Raw genomic sequence first — 14,484 nt, 5'->3', positions numbered from 1 at the left:
ATCATTTGAACCAATTTTTTAAGTTTGATAACTATATTTTTTGTTCATTTTATTTATTAAAACATTATTCACATGTCCCACAAATTAAAGAAGATATTTGACAAATGTCGTGAACGTTCTATATTTTAATAAAAAAAGTTATAACGTAACGAAAATCGTGGTAATTGAATTGTTACCGAACAGGTCGGTGAGACATTTATAGAACATCATAACTAACTCTGTCACATCTTCAATTGTCAACTGTGGCGGCCTAAACGACCAATAAGGTCTTTCAACAAGTATCTAAATAAAGTACAATTTAATTTTTGAAAACAGGCATTAAAAATTACAAATGATTATATATAATAAAACTTCCAAACATTTAGATGATGGTGTAAATATTTTTGTTAAAATCCGGTTTTTGTAAATATTATTCATTCCATTTAAAAACAATTAATTAATACAACTTTAGTAACAATTATCCAAAATTTGTAGTCATTGTTAATTATAAAAAGAGAGTTTTTAATTGAAATTTTAAATAATACAAAAGATAATTTCGATAAAATACAGAGAATAGAAAGCAATTCCAATGTAATATTATCTCCATCATACAAATGTAATTTTTAGGATTAATTTAGACCCTGAAAATATTATATTCATCGTACAAATGTAAAGCAAACAAATTAGTAAACCATTAATTATAAATTTATTAAGTTCTTGTCCCCTTGTTTTTATAATTTATTCAATTTGATTTATACAATATGTTTAACCTTCCTAAATTACCAAAAACTCTAATTGATTTTTAATTTACCTTAATTTAGTCATTTCGTCATATTGTTTGATAACATCATTTGTAAGGAAAAGAAAGTTGATGATAATTTTTAAATTAAGAGACCTAATTAAAACTCATATATAAATTAAATTAAATAATGACGTAAATACATAAACTAAGTAAGTATTTTATATAAAATTCAACTAAGCATTCATTGATAAACAAGTGAAATTTTAATATTAGAATGATTGTGATACCATGTTTGGATTGTGTTCCTACATGTCCAAATATATCTTGGAAAGATTTTAAAAGCACTTGGAACACTTTAAGCCCTCAAGTATAAGGGTATTCATTTGCAGAAGACACTTCAATGTCAAAATTAGTCTAGTGTGTCATCAAACAATACATAATAATCAATGAACGTAATTAACATGTCTCATAAGATGTATTATTTATATTACTCTTTTCATGGGTCTTTACCTGAATAGCTATGGGCCACGTTGGCCAATTACCCATTAATCCCAAATTATTCTGGCTTGCGTGATGTCAACTTAGTAGATGTATTTGGCCAGCAACATGTCCTATATTGATATGGCTCACGGTGCTTGGTTTTGTTTACAATACAAATTGTATATTGAAATGTATTATATATCTCATATCAAAGATCGGTATACAATATACAAGTAGAAACAATTTTTATTATAAAACGTTAAGAATTAAGTTAGATTTAAAGTTTACATTTTAAAATGATATTAAAACAATATAAAAATCTTAACATGATATGAGTATGGAAGAAAGTATCGGAATTTTCACATCTTAAATTAAAGATTAGTTTTATTTATGGTAACAAGTTAAATTTAAATAAACTTCTTAATAAAAACTATTATTTAAAATTAAGTTCTCATGGTTTCATTAGCGATGATAGAATTCTCATATATATATTTTAATATATTTTTTTGTTCCTAGAGTAACCATCTTATATTTAAGATTATTATTATTATTATTATCTATCATGATTATTACCGTTATCCATGTGAAATTACTGATATTAGTAAACACTTGCTAATTTAAACCGAGGCAGATATGTAATTATTGAGTATTTTCTATATTGGTTTTTCTTATTTTCACAGGTAGGGATTAGAAAATCCAGAGGTATAACAGCTAAAAGAATCGTTGAAGGTTTTACTTTCTTCATAGGAAATGTGACAGAAATAGGGAAACAGTTAAGACTTTGCAACTGGATTTCTGCGATTCCAAAAAGACACGATGCCCCAACAGAACATAAACCCTAACATCAAACATGACATGGTTGTCTGTGCTTCAATTCTTCTCCATATCAATGGGTGATTGATCTATGTTACCGACAAAGGTGTCTATAACTTTCTCTACAAACAAAAAAGCAAAATATTTGAGACTTCAAAGGAAAAGCCATTCGATATCATCACAATCACCAACATTATTCAAAGCTTAATTTAATTACTTGTTAAAAGAAAGCAGCTATGATGGATCCAGGAACGGAAGATCAATACTTAAAACGACGCGTAACTACAGGATGTTACGACGTAGATGTTTCAAATGCAAATGAAATATGGAAAAGTGAAACCGTTCTCTTCTTTTACCTTCCTACCTTGGCAGCCCAAGTTGCTTTCATGTTGTTATCCACTCGTGTTTTGTACTACATCCTCAAACCCTTAAACCAACCACGTCTTGTTTCTGAGATTTTGGCAAGTGCATCATCTATTCCTCTGTTAGCTTCTTTCAATGCTCATATACTTGAATTTCAATATCATGCATCCAAACTACATGCATACATACATGATTACAAACAAAAACAAACTTTAGATGTGGTAATTAAATTGAAGTTGTTTTGTAATTTTTCCAATCAGAATTATAGTTTTATTTAGGTTTGTATCAATTGATTATATTATAACTATCTCACGATGAAGCTTTACAGAAATTGCATGTGAGTTTTGTCCTAAGTAAATTATTGTTAACAGATGGGTATTCTGATAAGTCCAGAACTATTTGGATCATCAGCTTTATCTGAGGTTCTCACCCCTTTGAAGTCAATCCTAACAACTGAAACAATATCATACGTGGGACTCATTTACACTGTCTTCCTGGCTGGTTTGGACATGAATTTTGACACAATTCTACGAGGAAGAAAGAAGGCCACAAGCATTGCCATTGCTGGCGTTTTGATTCCAATGTTATGTGGGGGTATCATACATGCTTTGGCTCTAAAATTGTACAAGGGACCTCCAGAGTATTGGGCAAATTTCGGCACGCCAAAGGCTTATATGTTTTGGACCTTAACTTTGAGTGTCACAGGTTTTCCTATGGTTAGTCACATTCTTGCAGATCTCAAGCTCCTCTACACGGGACTTGGCAGAGTGACCTTAACAACAGCCATGATCAGTGACTTCTATAATTGGGTCATGTTTGCAATGTTGGTTCCATTTGCCATAAACGGTGGAAGTGCCATATACTCGGTGCTGAGCACTATAGTTTATGTGCTTTTCTGCTTCATTCTTATTCGTCCTTATTTGGTAGAGATAATAGTGCGCAAAACGAATCAGAATGAGTGGGACAATAATGGGTTGTTCATTGTGGTCATGGGAGCATATGCTTCTGCAGCGGTCACGGATCTGCTAGGGACACACCCTGTTGTTGGGGCTCTGGTTTATGGAATAATGATACCTCGTGGTAAATTTACTCACTTGCTCATAGAGAAATCAGAGGATTTTGGAGTTGTTTATCTGGCTCCATTGTTCTTTGGTAGCTGTGGCATAAGGCTCAGAATAATATATGTCATAAAAACTCAAGGTTTGGGCCTGGTGCTGTTCATTTTGTTCCTCTCAATCCTCCCCAAGATTTTAAGCACTGTAATAGCCACTCAGTTTTATGGTATGTCTGTTCTTGATGGTGTGTCTATTGGACTACTAATGAACACCAAAGGCCTCCTACCAATATTAATGCTCAACAGTGCCTGGGACAAACAGGTATCCAGTAATTTCATTGTAAATTGTTTGCTTTTATGAATGGACATGAAGATTGAAAACAAAATGCTGCAGTATGACAAAACCACTCATTAATCAATGTTACTGACTCAATTCAACCTACTTAGAATTACTGTATTATACTCCATTTTTGTTACTCAATCATTGTTGATAAACGACTATTATTTTTGTTTTGCTCTCAGATTCTGAGTGTGGAGTCCTTCTCAATTTTGACAATAGCTGTTTTAGTAATGACCATGGTGGTGCCTCTTGTCATCAACGCTATATACAAGCCAAGAAAGCTATACAAACAAAACAAACTCAAGACCCTACAAAACTTAAAGGCCGAAGCAGAACTGCGTATATTAGCTTGTGTTCACAACCCTAGGCAAGCCACAGGAATGATCAACATTCTTGAAGCATACCACACCACAAAACTCCCTCCTCTACGTGTGTTTGCACTTCAGCTTGTTGAACTAACGGGACACACAGCTTCCCTTTTTGTTTCCCATGTGAATCAGCACAACCCACAGCAAAGTGTTGGTGCACAAGCCCTCACCAAGGCACAGGAAGACTTAGAAAGCATCACAAACATTTTCCAAACATACGCAGCTATAAACGAGAGCAATAACGTGGAGACCATTGCAGCTGCATCCTCCTATTCAACCATTCACGAGGACATATACAACGTGTCACAGGAGAAACAAGCCAACCTCATTCTCCTTCCCTTCCACAAACAATCAAACATAGAAGGCATTCTGGAGACAGCCAACACTGCATTCCAAGAAATAAACCGCAATGTGATGAGAGATGCACCGTGCACTGTGGGAATCTTTGTTGACCGAGGACTTGCCTCATTGTTCAAAGTGAACTTGCGAGTGGTGATGGTTTATGTCGGTGGCCCTGATGACCGTGAAGCCTTGGCCGTTGCATGGAGGATGTCAAAGCATCAAGGGGTGCAACTGTCTGTGGTGAGGATCCTTTTGTTTGGTGATGCTGCAGAGATTGATGTGATGTCACATGTTGAGAATCATGGACTGTTATCTGTGATAGTGGACAGTGAGAAGCAGAAGGAGTTGGATGATGAGTATATGAGTGCATTCAGACTGAAAGCAGTGAGCAATGAGGATTCTATAAAGTATTCGGAGAAAGAAGTTCGAAGTCGTGATGATATTCCTGAAGTGCTTAATGAGATTGATCAAGTTGGTTATGATTTGTATATTTTGGGACAAGGAGGAGGTAGAAACTGTTTGATATTATCGGAGTTGATGAAATGGACAGATTGTCCGGAACTTGGTGTGGTAGGGGACATTGTGGCATCGAATAATTTTGGTTCAAGCTCTTCACTGCTAATTATACAGCAATATGGGTTTGGGGGAATGGTGTTTGAGAACAATAATACGACACAGCAGCCTAAGGAAGCAGTGGGTTCAAACATTGAAGATCCTGGGCCAGTTTTTGTGAAGGTACAATGGCATCAGTGATGGTTGTTTATTGGGATGACACTTGCTTGGGTATGGCTTAGGCGATAAACAACTGTTTGTAAGGCTGAGTCGTTTGTTTGATTTAGGTGAAGAATTAGGAGAATTGTTGACAGGGAAAGTAAGTGAATTTTCAAAGATCTTATCTTCATGTCATTCTTTCTACTTGTCAATCTTTTTATCCGACAAGATATAAAAGGAATGATTCTAATAATTCAAAGTATCTTTATTTACGTAATAACTCATAATATATAATTTATGCTAAGCAAAAAATTGTTTCTACCGTTTTTCATGTCTTTTGTTTAGAAAAATGGTGCTTCCACATTTCCATCCAATGGTGCTAAAATTACCTTCCACTTCCTTCAGTAAATTTTTGTACGATTAACTCTATTTGTCATCACAGCTACACCGATCGTTAATTTTTAGGCTGATATATGTTGAGAATAATTATTATATTTTAAGATGTATTTAAGGTATGTCATGAATAACATACTCTAAATGTCAAGATAAAAATTAATATTATATTGATGTCTAAATTTATTACAAATATCTCTCCTTTTATTCTTGTATTTATTTTACCCTTTGTCTTTTTATTTATGAAAACATTTCAAATACACAATTTAAAATAAGTTATATATATTATCTAGAATAAATTAATAATAGTTACAATAATAAAATTTGTTCTATAATTTTGTTTTTTCAATTTGTTCTTTTTGATGGTATATTTCGAAAATTATTAAAAGAAAAGACTTCCAAATTATAGAATTAAAAAAATAAAAGTAACTTTTAGATTGAACAATTCAAAAACTATTATTTTTTCTTAAAATAATAATTTTAAAACTATACAATTTAAAAATCAACAGACTTTCGAATCACATAATTCAGAATCATATAACTCAAAAGTCAAATTTACCTTTTAGATTGTACGATGTAGAAGTAAAAAAAATAAAATTAAATAATCAAAAAGACAAAATAGCGAACAAAATTCATGAGAGTGCAGGAATAAAGCTATGGAGATGTATGTAGGAGGAAAATGCCTTGCATTACTCAATAGTATCATACTTATATTAAATAATATATTATCAACATTAAAATGGTTAAAGAAAACTATAATTAACTTCAAATAGCTTGTAGAGAACTGAATATCCTGGTTGGAGTGTCCACAGCACAAGTATCTGAATATCTGCACGTGCATATAAAGAACACATGTACATACACCAGAACGAAAGCATGTAAAATAGCATCTGAATAGACCCGAAAACAACCATTCAAACTGATGTGATAAGTTATCTATATATTTCACAGTTTCCGCATACATTAATGGGAGTTTACAACAACATTCTGCGTCGCCCAATACATGAATACAGTAAAGGCTACAAACTAACACAAGAATGACTTGCTCCTTTACTTTCACCCTCTTTAACCTATAAAGTGCATGTTTTTGAGATTCCAAACATATACTAAAACCAATTCGTCAATCCGCGCTCAAACAGAAGTTGCATATTGTGAGGGATTTTGTGACCGCGGACACAAAAAATGTAAGAGCTTATTTCCCAAAAGAATAAAATGTAGCAAATAATGAGGCAGATTAATTCCTCTATAATGGTTGGTTAGACCAAGACAAAGTCTTTCTTAGTTGTAAAAGCCACAAGGCCACCTGCATTCCCCAGAGTCGTACTTCTAGCAAAATCTTATCCAATTTAACGTTTAACCATGTTAAAAGTGATTTGCTTTGCAACATCTTTGCTTCAATGACAGCCTCCGAAGAAACCTTTCCAATGATAAAAAAGGTCTCCAAAGATGATCCCTGTAACTGATCATGATACCCAAAAAGAAAAAGAAATCTATTATAAACAGACCCGACAAATAGGTATTGCTTCAATTGCTATTTTCACTTCTATGAGCTGGACTGGATATTTTACAATTAGACAGAAGCTACATTTGTTTGAAGAGTATTATTCATCAATCAATCACATGGCACAAAATGTAGTAAATGGAAAACACAGTTGTATTTACCAGAGAGTTATTGACCGCTCGTAAACAATCATTTGTTTTTAGCATTAGCAGAATCACACGCGGTAATCGCCTTAAAAGCTCAGAGATTTGATGGAAATATTGAGATGCGTACATCTGCAAAACAAATAGGAGAGTCATTTTAGAGCGTCTTTTCCTTCAAGGGCATGCTAAGCAAGGAAAAATGACCATGCCAAACCCTAAACCCTAAAAACAGACTGACTTCTTTTACTCAGTAAAAAGTGAACAACGCTGTAGTTGACCAATTTTTTAAAACAAGTGCTTAAACTGAAGATCACAGGATTCAGAATACAAAAAACAGAAGAAATACGAATTTTACCTAGTTCCGTAAGAAAACCAGCATAAACACGAGTATTACTTAGTGTTATTATGAAGCAGAAGTAAAGTGAAAGTATTATAATTCAACAAAAAACATGAACCTGAGACTGAGATACAAACTCTTGCGAAAATTTTCCCTTAAACTATATCTTACCTGCAGTTCTAATCGTTCACTCTCATTTCCCTGTATAACTAAATGATCCATAGATGGGTCAACAACTCTATTCCACGGCCTCATCGTTAGAACTCCGGCAAAGAGTGCATATAAATCCTCCCCAGCTCCCAACTTTGCACTATATTCTTTGATTGCATTAGCATCAGCAAATACCAACGCCTTCCATAGTGAAGCATAATTAGTTCTTGTTTGGAAGTCAAGCTCTTTGTAGAGTCCATGGTCTAAAAGGATCAATTGTGGTTTTCTCCTGCCTATATGAGAAATAAATATCCAAATTAAAAAGATAAAGAAAAACTCATCGCATGAAACCAGCACTGCAGTTATTGTAAAAAACCAAACAAGAAGTTGGAGCCAGTGGTGAGCAAACAAACCAAAACATTAATAGAATAAAAGAGTATAGACATTTATGAAGAGAGTGGATATCAGCATTTGAATGGTTGATAATGTAAAGCAAGAAAAAATTATGGTATATGCAAATTGAAATTGCATATTTATTAACTTCGAAATCAGAAATGGTACTTCAATATTTTTGTCAACAATTGAAAGAAACAACCTTTTTCAGAATAGTATCATTTTCAAATTGATAATCACACATTGACACATGAATATCAACTTTCAATTTTAATCTACACGGACACCATGGGATGGTATTAATCCTCCTGCATTCACTTTAACGTCCTAAATATCTCCGAAAATAACACTGGAACTATTAATGCAGCCTGCTGAATGATATTTTGTTAGTCTAGTCTTCAAATAACATTTATTAATGCCAACCATAGCTATTTACTTTTCCCTGGAAACTAAAAGACGCCCAAATCAAATCAACGGATATGCCGATGCCACCATAATTCAAGAAAAATGATATGAATTGTTCATCCCATATTAAATTTGTGCTTGAAACTTTCTAATGGAAAAGCCAAATTTAGTTGGTGCAAGCTTTTACCAACAAAATCCAAATGTTAAGGGTGACACCATCTCACACTTAAGAAGGAGTTTATAGATTATTCTTTTCTTTCTTGTGGCTAAATTAGAAAAACAATAGTCTAAATGATTTAAAAAGAAACAACTAAACCTAATTCCGGGCAATAACTGATAGAATATAGTTATAGATCAGCGAGGAAGGTGAAGGGAAGGAATAATTACCCCAAATGCTAGCTTTACTGGAAGGCAATGGGCGAACCAACAAGTTAGCAGCATGCGGATCACAGTGCACAAACCCATGCTTGAACATCATTTCAGCAAAAGTTTGACTAACCTGCAAAATGTTCATCACATTTTACTAAATTACTTAATAAATGAAAGGGAGCCGTGGCGTAACAGTTGAAGTTATCACCTTGTGAAGTCACAGGTTTGAGTTGAGAATCTTGAAAATACAAAGAAAAGGTTGTCTACTATACAGTTTAAACCCACACAGAGATCGAGCAATCCTGAGTGCAAGAGTTTTATGACTTTGTGGTACCATCCCGCCCCTAATTTTGCTTATAAGCCACATACGGAATGGAACTAATTGCATGAGGCAATCAAAATGCTCATCATTAAGTCCCTCAACTTCATTGACATATGTTTCCGTATCAAAGATATCTCAACGTATACGATAAAGTTATAAAAAAACCTACACACTATCAACACCTATAGTTGGTCACTGTACAAGTGTCTATAATGAAGCCCATAAACATGAACTTACCAATGTTGAAAGTTCATGCAAGTTGATCCCAAGTTTCTGAATGGTTTTTACATCATTTACATAAGCACCATCCATGAATTCCATTGTCAGCAGCTTCGAGGTACTCAGGTTCCAATATACTTTTGGTGCATATACATAATTCGCAATATGAGGAGACAATTTATGGAAGTTATCCAAACACCTCTCACTGTTCTTTGCCTCAGTTAAAAAATCTAATTCCTGCAGTAATAATGTTAGGAAACTAAATTGAAAACAGGGTAAACATGAAAAAAATAAAACAGAATCTAATAATGATGAATGAGAAACATAAAATTCCAACATCCAAAATATCTCTAAGAAAATTTTACGAGTAAAAAAATATTCATCATGCTAGAACATCATATCTCGTAACCATAACAATTGAGGTATGATTATACATGTTTCTCGAAAAAATCTTACGCAAGCAAAACATTGTGAATGTCATGTCATGAATGAATAAAAAATAATAAGGTTAACAAGATAAGTAAATAAATTTTAGATAACATCTACAGAAAAACAGATCAAGGCTTTAATGCAGTGTAATGGAACCACATGAATTTACAAATGAAATTCAAATATTTGATCCCACCTCTGGCCTCAAAAGACAATAGAGAAAGTCAATTGAAACTAACAGAAACTGAAGATAAGATATAATCCTAACATGAAATCTATTAAGTATGTGAAACATAACGGAGGATTATCAAACTTAAATCCGCAATATTTTAAACAACATTTTCCAAACCAACGAAAGAAGTGACATTTTACCTAACATTATTTATTTTTTAGGGTGGAGGTAAGCATAAAAACTTAGATTTTTCCAAACCCAGGTTTTCTTTGACCCTTATGGTTTATTTGTTAAACAATTTACACATTGGATTGTTAAAATGAAAATGATGACTTTGCTTATTAATATGATCATAATATAACTGAATTTAACATGTATTTAAGGTTCCTGACAAATTTTGGTTAAATGATTTTAACTATACATTAACTTTATTCCAACACTAAAGGAGTAAGGAGTACATAACCATAATACACAGCGAAATTAATCTTGAAAGTTAAACCAGAGTTAAATAGCAACTTGCCTTGGGCAAACTTTCACTAATCTCATCAATCAACCACCTGTAGATAGAAGTAAACAGAACATTACTAAACGATCAGTGCATAGCAACCTATGGAAACCAGGGACATAAAAACTATAGCTACAGAGACAACGTAGACCATTTATTTTTCCGATAATTAAATGCACAAGTCCATCAAATGGCTTTTAAAACTTTCCACAATAATGATGATGGTAAATTTCACTGCTAATAGCATCAAAGCTGTACCTATAATCAAAACTGGGAAAAAATCTGTGCAATGTGTTTACAACCAATTCCACAGTGGCATGATCAGCAGCTGCAGTATCAGTCATGTGAGTATGCTGAACCTGAACATACATTGACAGATAAAAATAAGAAAAGTAATATTAAAATAAAGCATTAAGACTGACATAGAATCAAACTGATCTAAAATGCTCTTTTCACACATATAACAAAATATTAGCAACAAGCAGAACCTTGACAGCAACTTTTTGTCCATCATGCATGCGAGCTACATGAACTTGCGCAAGGGAAGCACTTGCTATTGGAACTGGATCAAACTCGGAAAATATCTACATTAAAATGTAAAACTCATTCACTGCAATAGACAAAATCAAGCACCAAGGAAACTAATTACACAAAAACAATTTCACCAAGGAAAGAAACAAATAATATATACTTTATCTGGAGTATCACCAAGCTCTTTCTTGAATACGTTGCATACTTGCTCATACGAAGAAACTGGACATTTATTTAGCATAGATTCCCTCATTGTCTGAACATATTCCTGAGGAACTAAATATTCCTGTAAATAAATAAATAATCAAACAACTCATCATTGCCTAATGTGCAAATGATGGACAATAACAGCAATTAAAGAAGTCTATGGTCTTTGTATCTATTTTTTCCTTCAAAATCAATAGGAGGGGAAATCAAATCATACCAATTGCCCAAGATGTTGCCCAAGCTTTATATAAATCCCTCCATTCTTAAAACAAAGGTCTTGAAGTTTTTGTGCTGACCGGAGGTGCACTTCATGCTTGATTCTCTCCCTCTCAATACTCCCTTCCGGGAGTCCCCACAGTGAATATTCATAATCTTCAAATAAAACAAAATCATAACCAGCTTTAGTAATACAAGCTTCATTTTCAAGTTAAAAATATGCTTACTACCCCACACACATAACACAATCACACAAATCATAACTGAGTAAATCACCACTTCGTACTTGAAAGGGTAACGGACTGTTACATTAATGTATAAAGTTTAAGAAAATTCAAACTAGTCTCTAAAGTGATCAATTGTTTCATCAAATTTCCGAAATTTAACCGCTTATTATTATTTAGTCTCTAAACATATATAATAATATTATATCTTAAGTGATACATTTTTTCGAATTTTTTATTGATGTGATTGTAGGATTGCAATTTCGTTAGTTTTGGAGACTGCTTTGAGAGCGCGGTAAAATTTGAGAAGCTAGAAAGATAGTTTACTCAAAAATCCATAATTCAGTAAAGAATCGTTCAGAAATCTAATTATTGAATCATTTTAGCCCAAAGTGTAAACCCATAAGTTTCCAACAAGTTCAATTGTCTTAACAACTAATCAGTAATCACACTTCAGTAATCGATTTCATGAGGCGGTAAATTGAATTGAAAAAGCAACAAAAAAACAAACGCAAGATTGAATGAGCGTTCATAGAAAGTTCGAGAACAAGGGAGGTTAAAAGTACCGAAAGCAATGTTAGCAGCCGTGAACGCGTCGCTGAAGAGGCGATGGGGGACGGTGGCGCAAAGCTTGAGCGCCGTCTCGGGGTCGTCGGAAGTGGCAATGAGCGCCGTGGTGACTCCGCCGCCAACAGCGGAGGCAACAAGCGAGAGCTTGGCACCTGCGCGCCATAACCAGGCCATGTGTGTTCGGTGGATTAATATGTCAGTGGCATCCCTAATGTATCAAAGTGTAACGAGAATAAACATGGGTATTACCGTAATAAACCAAAATACGATTTAATCAATGTGTTCTATTTTGTTTGGTTTCAATGTCTATAACTATTAATATCTATAATAATATATGTAATGATATATAAAATAATATATAAAGAGATACTTTTCTTTATTTATTTAGTTATTTCAATTTTATTCTTAATTATTATTTTAAAATTAATTATTTTATAAATAGTTTATTTTTAACTGATATTTTAAAAATCTCTTTTGTCTTCAATATTTGTTTAAAAAAATTTTCTTATGTACATATTCTATTTTTCTAATCTTATGTTTAACAACTATTTTAAAAATTCATTATAGGTTCTTTATTGAACTGAACTGAACCGAGTCAAATTGAATCGAATCGGAACAGATCGAACCGGACCAAACCGAACCGCACTGAACCGAATTGAACCGCACTACACTGAACTGCACTGAACCAAAATGAACAGGACAAGATCGAACTGCACCGAACTAAACCGCACTGAAACCAAACGAACCAGATCAGACCGAACCGAACCGAATTGAACTGAACCGAACCAAATTGAACCAAAATGAACTGGACCAAAACGAATCGAACTGAACCACACTAAACTGACTCTAACCGGACCAGACCAAACCGAACTAAACCGAACCGGACCAGACCAAACTGAATTGAACCGAACTGAACCACACTGAACTGAACCAAGCCGGATCAGACTGAATCGAATCACACTGAACCGGACTGCACTAAATCGAATCAGATCAAACCGAACCGTACTGAACCGAATCGGACCGAACCAAACCAAACTAAACCGAACCAAATTGAACTTAAATACTCTTTAGTTGTGCTGAATTTTAAAACACCTCCAAAAAAAAGGAGAAAATTTAAAGGAAAATTTAACACTTTCATAATTAATTAATATAGAGCAAAAGCATAGTCGTTTTGTAATGTGCGCAAAAAATGTCATACCCAAAAGTTTGTTTAGCACCAAACCACAATCGTAAGGTCCCTCTTAAACAATTGAAACATAATGTTTTCCCCCGAATTAAATATAGCAAGTGTATAAACAATAACATAAACATACATTTTCAATAAAAAAAATCCAAATGACAAACTTGAATTGGTTTGTATTCACCTTTCACACAAATAACTATTTTGTCAAAGTGGAGAATATAGAGTTCCGAAATTTGTAAAAGCCTAAATATTTAAGAAAAATATTATAAGACGATGAAAATAAATGTAAATGGGACTAGTGAAGCATTGAGTATAAAAAAATGAGAAGAAAGCAAAAGACATATAAGAGAAGGATAAAATGTTAGTTAGAATTAAGGTTCAAAAAAAGACATATCAGTGGAGTGGATGTGAGATGTTAGAATTGCAGTCAAGGTGGTAAGGTGGGACGACGAGAGCAAGACGACATGACCTTATATAGTAGTGTTGAAGATGAAAAGTTCACGATCATTGTCTCAACGGTGGTAATTGAACTAAAAAAGTAGAGCGCACAGTGTTTAGGATAAGAGGCCATTGAGGCAGAATGAGAAAATAAAATACATAATTCAATTAGTGATTAGTTAACCGGTAGAAGTTCAGTTTTTTAAAAATAAAAGGTAAACCAATACTGTTTAATTTTTATTATTTTTTTCTTACTTTAATATTAAATTTTTATTAAAAATAGTTTTGTTTTTGTTTTTTACTTTCATATAATACAGGTAGTTATAATTAAGTTTAGCTAGATTAATTTTGTTCATCTATAACAATATATAAAGAGATACCCTTTTATGTCTATATTTCATTATTCCAATTTTACCCTTAATTATTTTTTAAAAACTAATTATTTTATAAATAGTTTACTTTTAACCGTTGGTCTAAAAATCTCTTTTGTCTTCAATAGTTGTTTTAAATACCTCTCTTATGTACATATTTTATTTTTCTAATTTTACGTTTAACAACTATTTTAAAAATTCATTATATATTCTT

The 14,484-nt window shown here is 33.1% G+C and overlaps 2 protein-coding genes across 2 annotated transcripts; one reads left to right on the top strand and one right to left on the bottom strand.

The window, feature by feature from the left end:
• Window positions 1-2,253: 2,253 nt before the first annotated feature.
• Window positions 2,254-5,234, top strand: LOC114191181 (cation/H(+) antiporter 15-like). Its single transcript, XM_028080364.1, has 3 exons — window positions 2,254-2,598; window positions 2,749-3,753; window positions 3,954-5,234. The coding sequence occupies exons 1-3, from the start codon at window positions 2,254-2,256 to the stop codon at window positions 5,232-5,234; spliced, it is 2,631 nt and encodes an 876-aa protein (XP_027936165.1).
• A 1,264-nt stretch (window positions 5,235-6,498) lies between these two features.
• Window positions 6,499-12,487, bottom strand: LOC114191705 (putative ABC1 protein At2g40090). Its single transcript, XM_028081097.1, has 11 exons — window positions 12,275-12,487; window positions 11,486-11,640; window positions 11,222-11,347; window positions 11,019-11,114; window positions 10,789-10,889; window positions 10,546-10,582; window positions 9,443-9,661; window positions 8,902-9,013; window positions 7,738-8,009; window positions 7,248-7,361; window positions 6,499-7,044 (listed from the first exon to the last, which is right to left on the bottom strand). The coding sequence occupies exons 1-11, from the start codon at window positions 12,450-12,452 to the stop codon at window positions 6,829-6,831; spliced, it is 1,626 nt and encodes a 541-aa protein (XP_027936898.1). The 5' UTR covers window positions 12,453-12,487; the 3' UTR covers window positions 6,499-6,828.
• Window positions 12,488-14,484: the final 1,997 nt, after the last annotated feature.

This window comes from Vigna unguiculata, chromosome 1 (assembly GCF_004118075.2).
Source record: "Vigna unguiculata cultivar IT97K-499-35 chromosome 1, ASM411807v1, whole genome shotgun sequence".
NCBI lineage: Eukaryota > Viridiplantae > Streptophyta > Magnoliopsida > Fabales > Fabaceae > Vigna > Vigna unguiculata.
The sequence above is the reverse complement of the archived record's forward strand: the minus strand, read 5'-3'. Positions and strand labels throughout refer to the sequence as shown.

What these genes read in the sequence shown, in the direction of transcription:
- LOC114191705 (XM_028081097.1), bottom strand. Translation starts at nt 12,452, where the DNA reads ATGGCCTGGTTATGGCGCGCAGGTGCCAAGCTCTCGCTTGTTGCCTCC. An exon ending in GGCTGCTAACATTGCTTTCG is followed by an intron (nt 11,641 to 12,274) that starts GTACTTTTAACC and finishes TTTTATTTGAAG; the next exon opens with ATTATGAATATTCACTGTGG. An exon ending in CAGTAAAGCTAGCATTTGGG is followed by an intron (nt 8,010 to 8,901) that starts GTAATTATTCCT and finishes TTTCTCATATAG; the next exon opens with GCAGGAGAAAACCACAATTG.
- LOC114191181 (XM_028080364.1), top strand. Translation starts at nt 2,254, where the DNA reads ATGGATCCAGGAACGGAAGATCAATACTTAAAACGACGCGTAACTACA. An exon ending in AAAAACAAACTTTAGATGTG is followed by an intron (nt 2,599 to 2,748) that starts GTAATTAAATTG and finishes TATTGTTAACAG; the next exon opens with ATGGGTATTCTGATAAGTCC. An exon ending in ACAGTGCCTGGGACAAACAG is followed by an intron (nt 3,754 to 3,953) that starts GTATCCAGTAAT and finishes TTTTGCTCTCAG; the next exon opens with ATTCTGAGTGTGGAGTCCTT.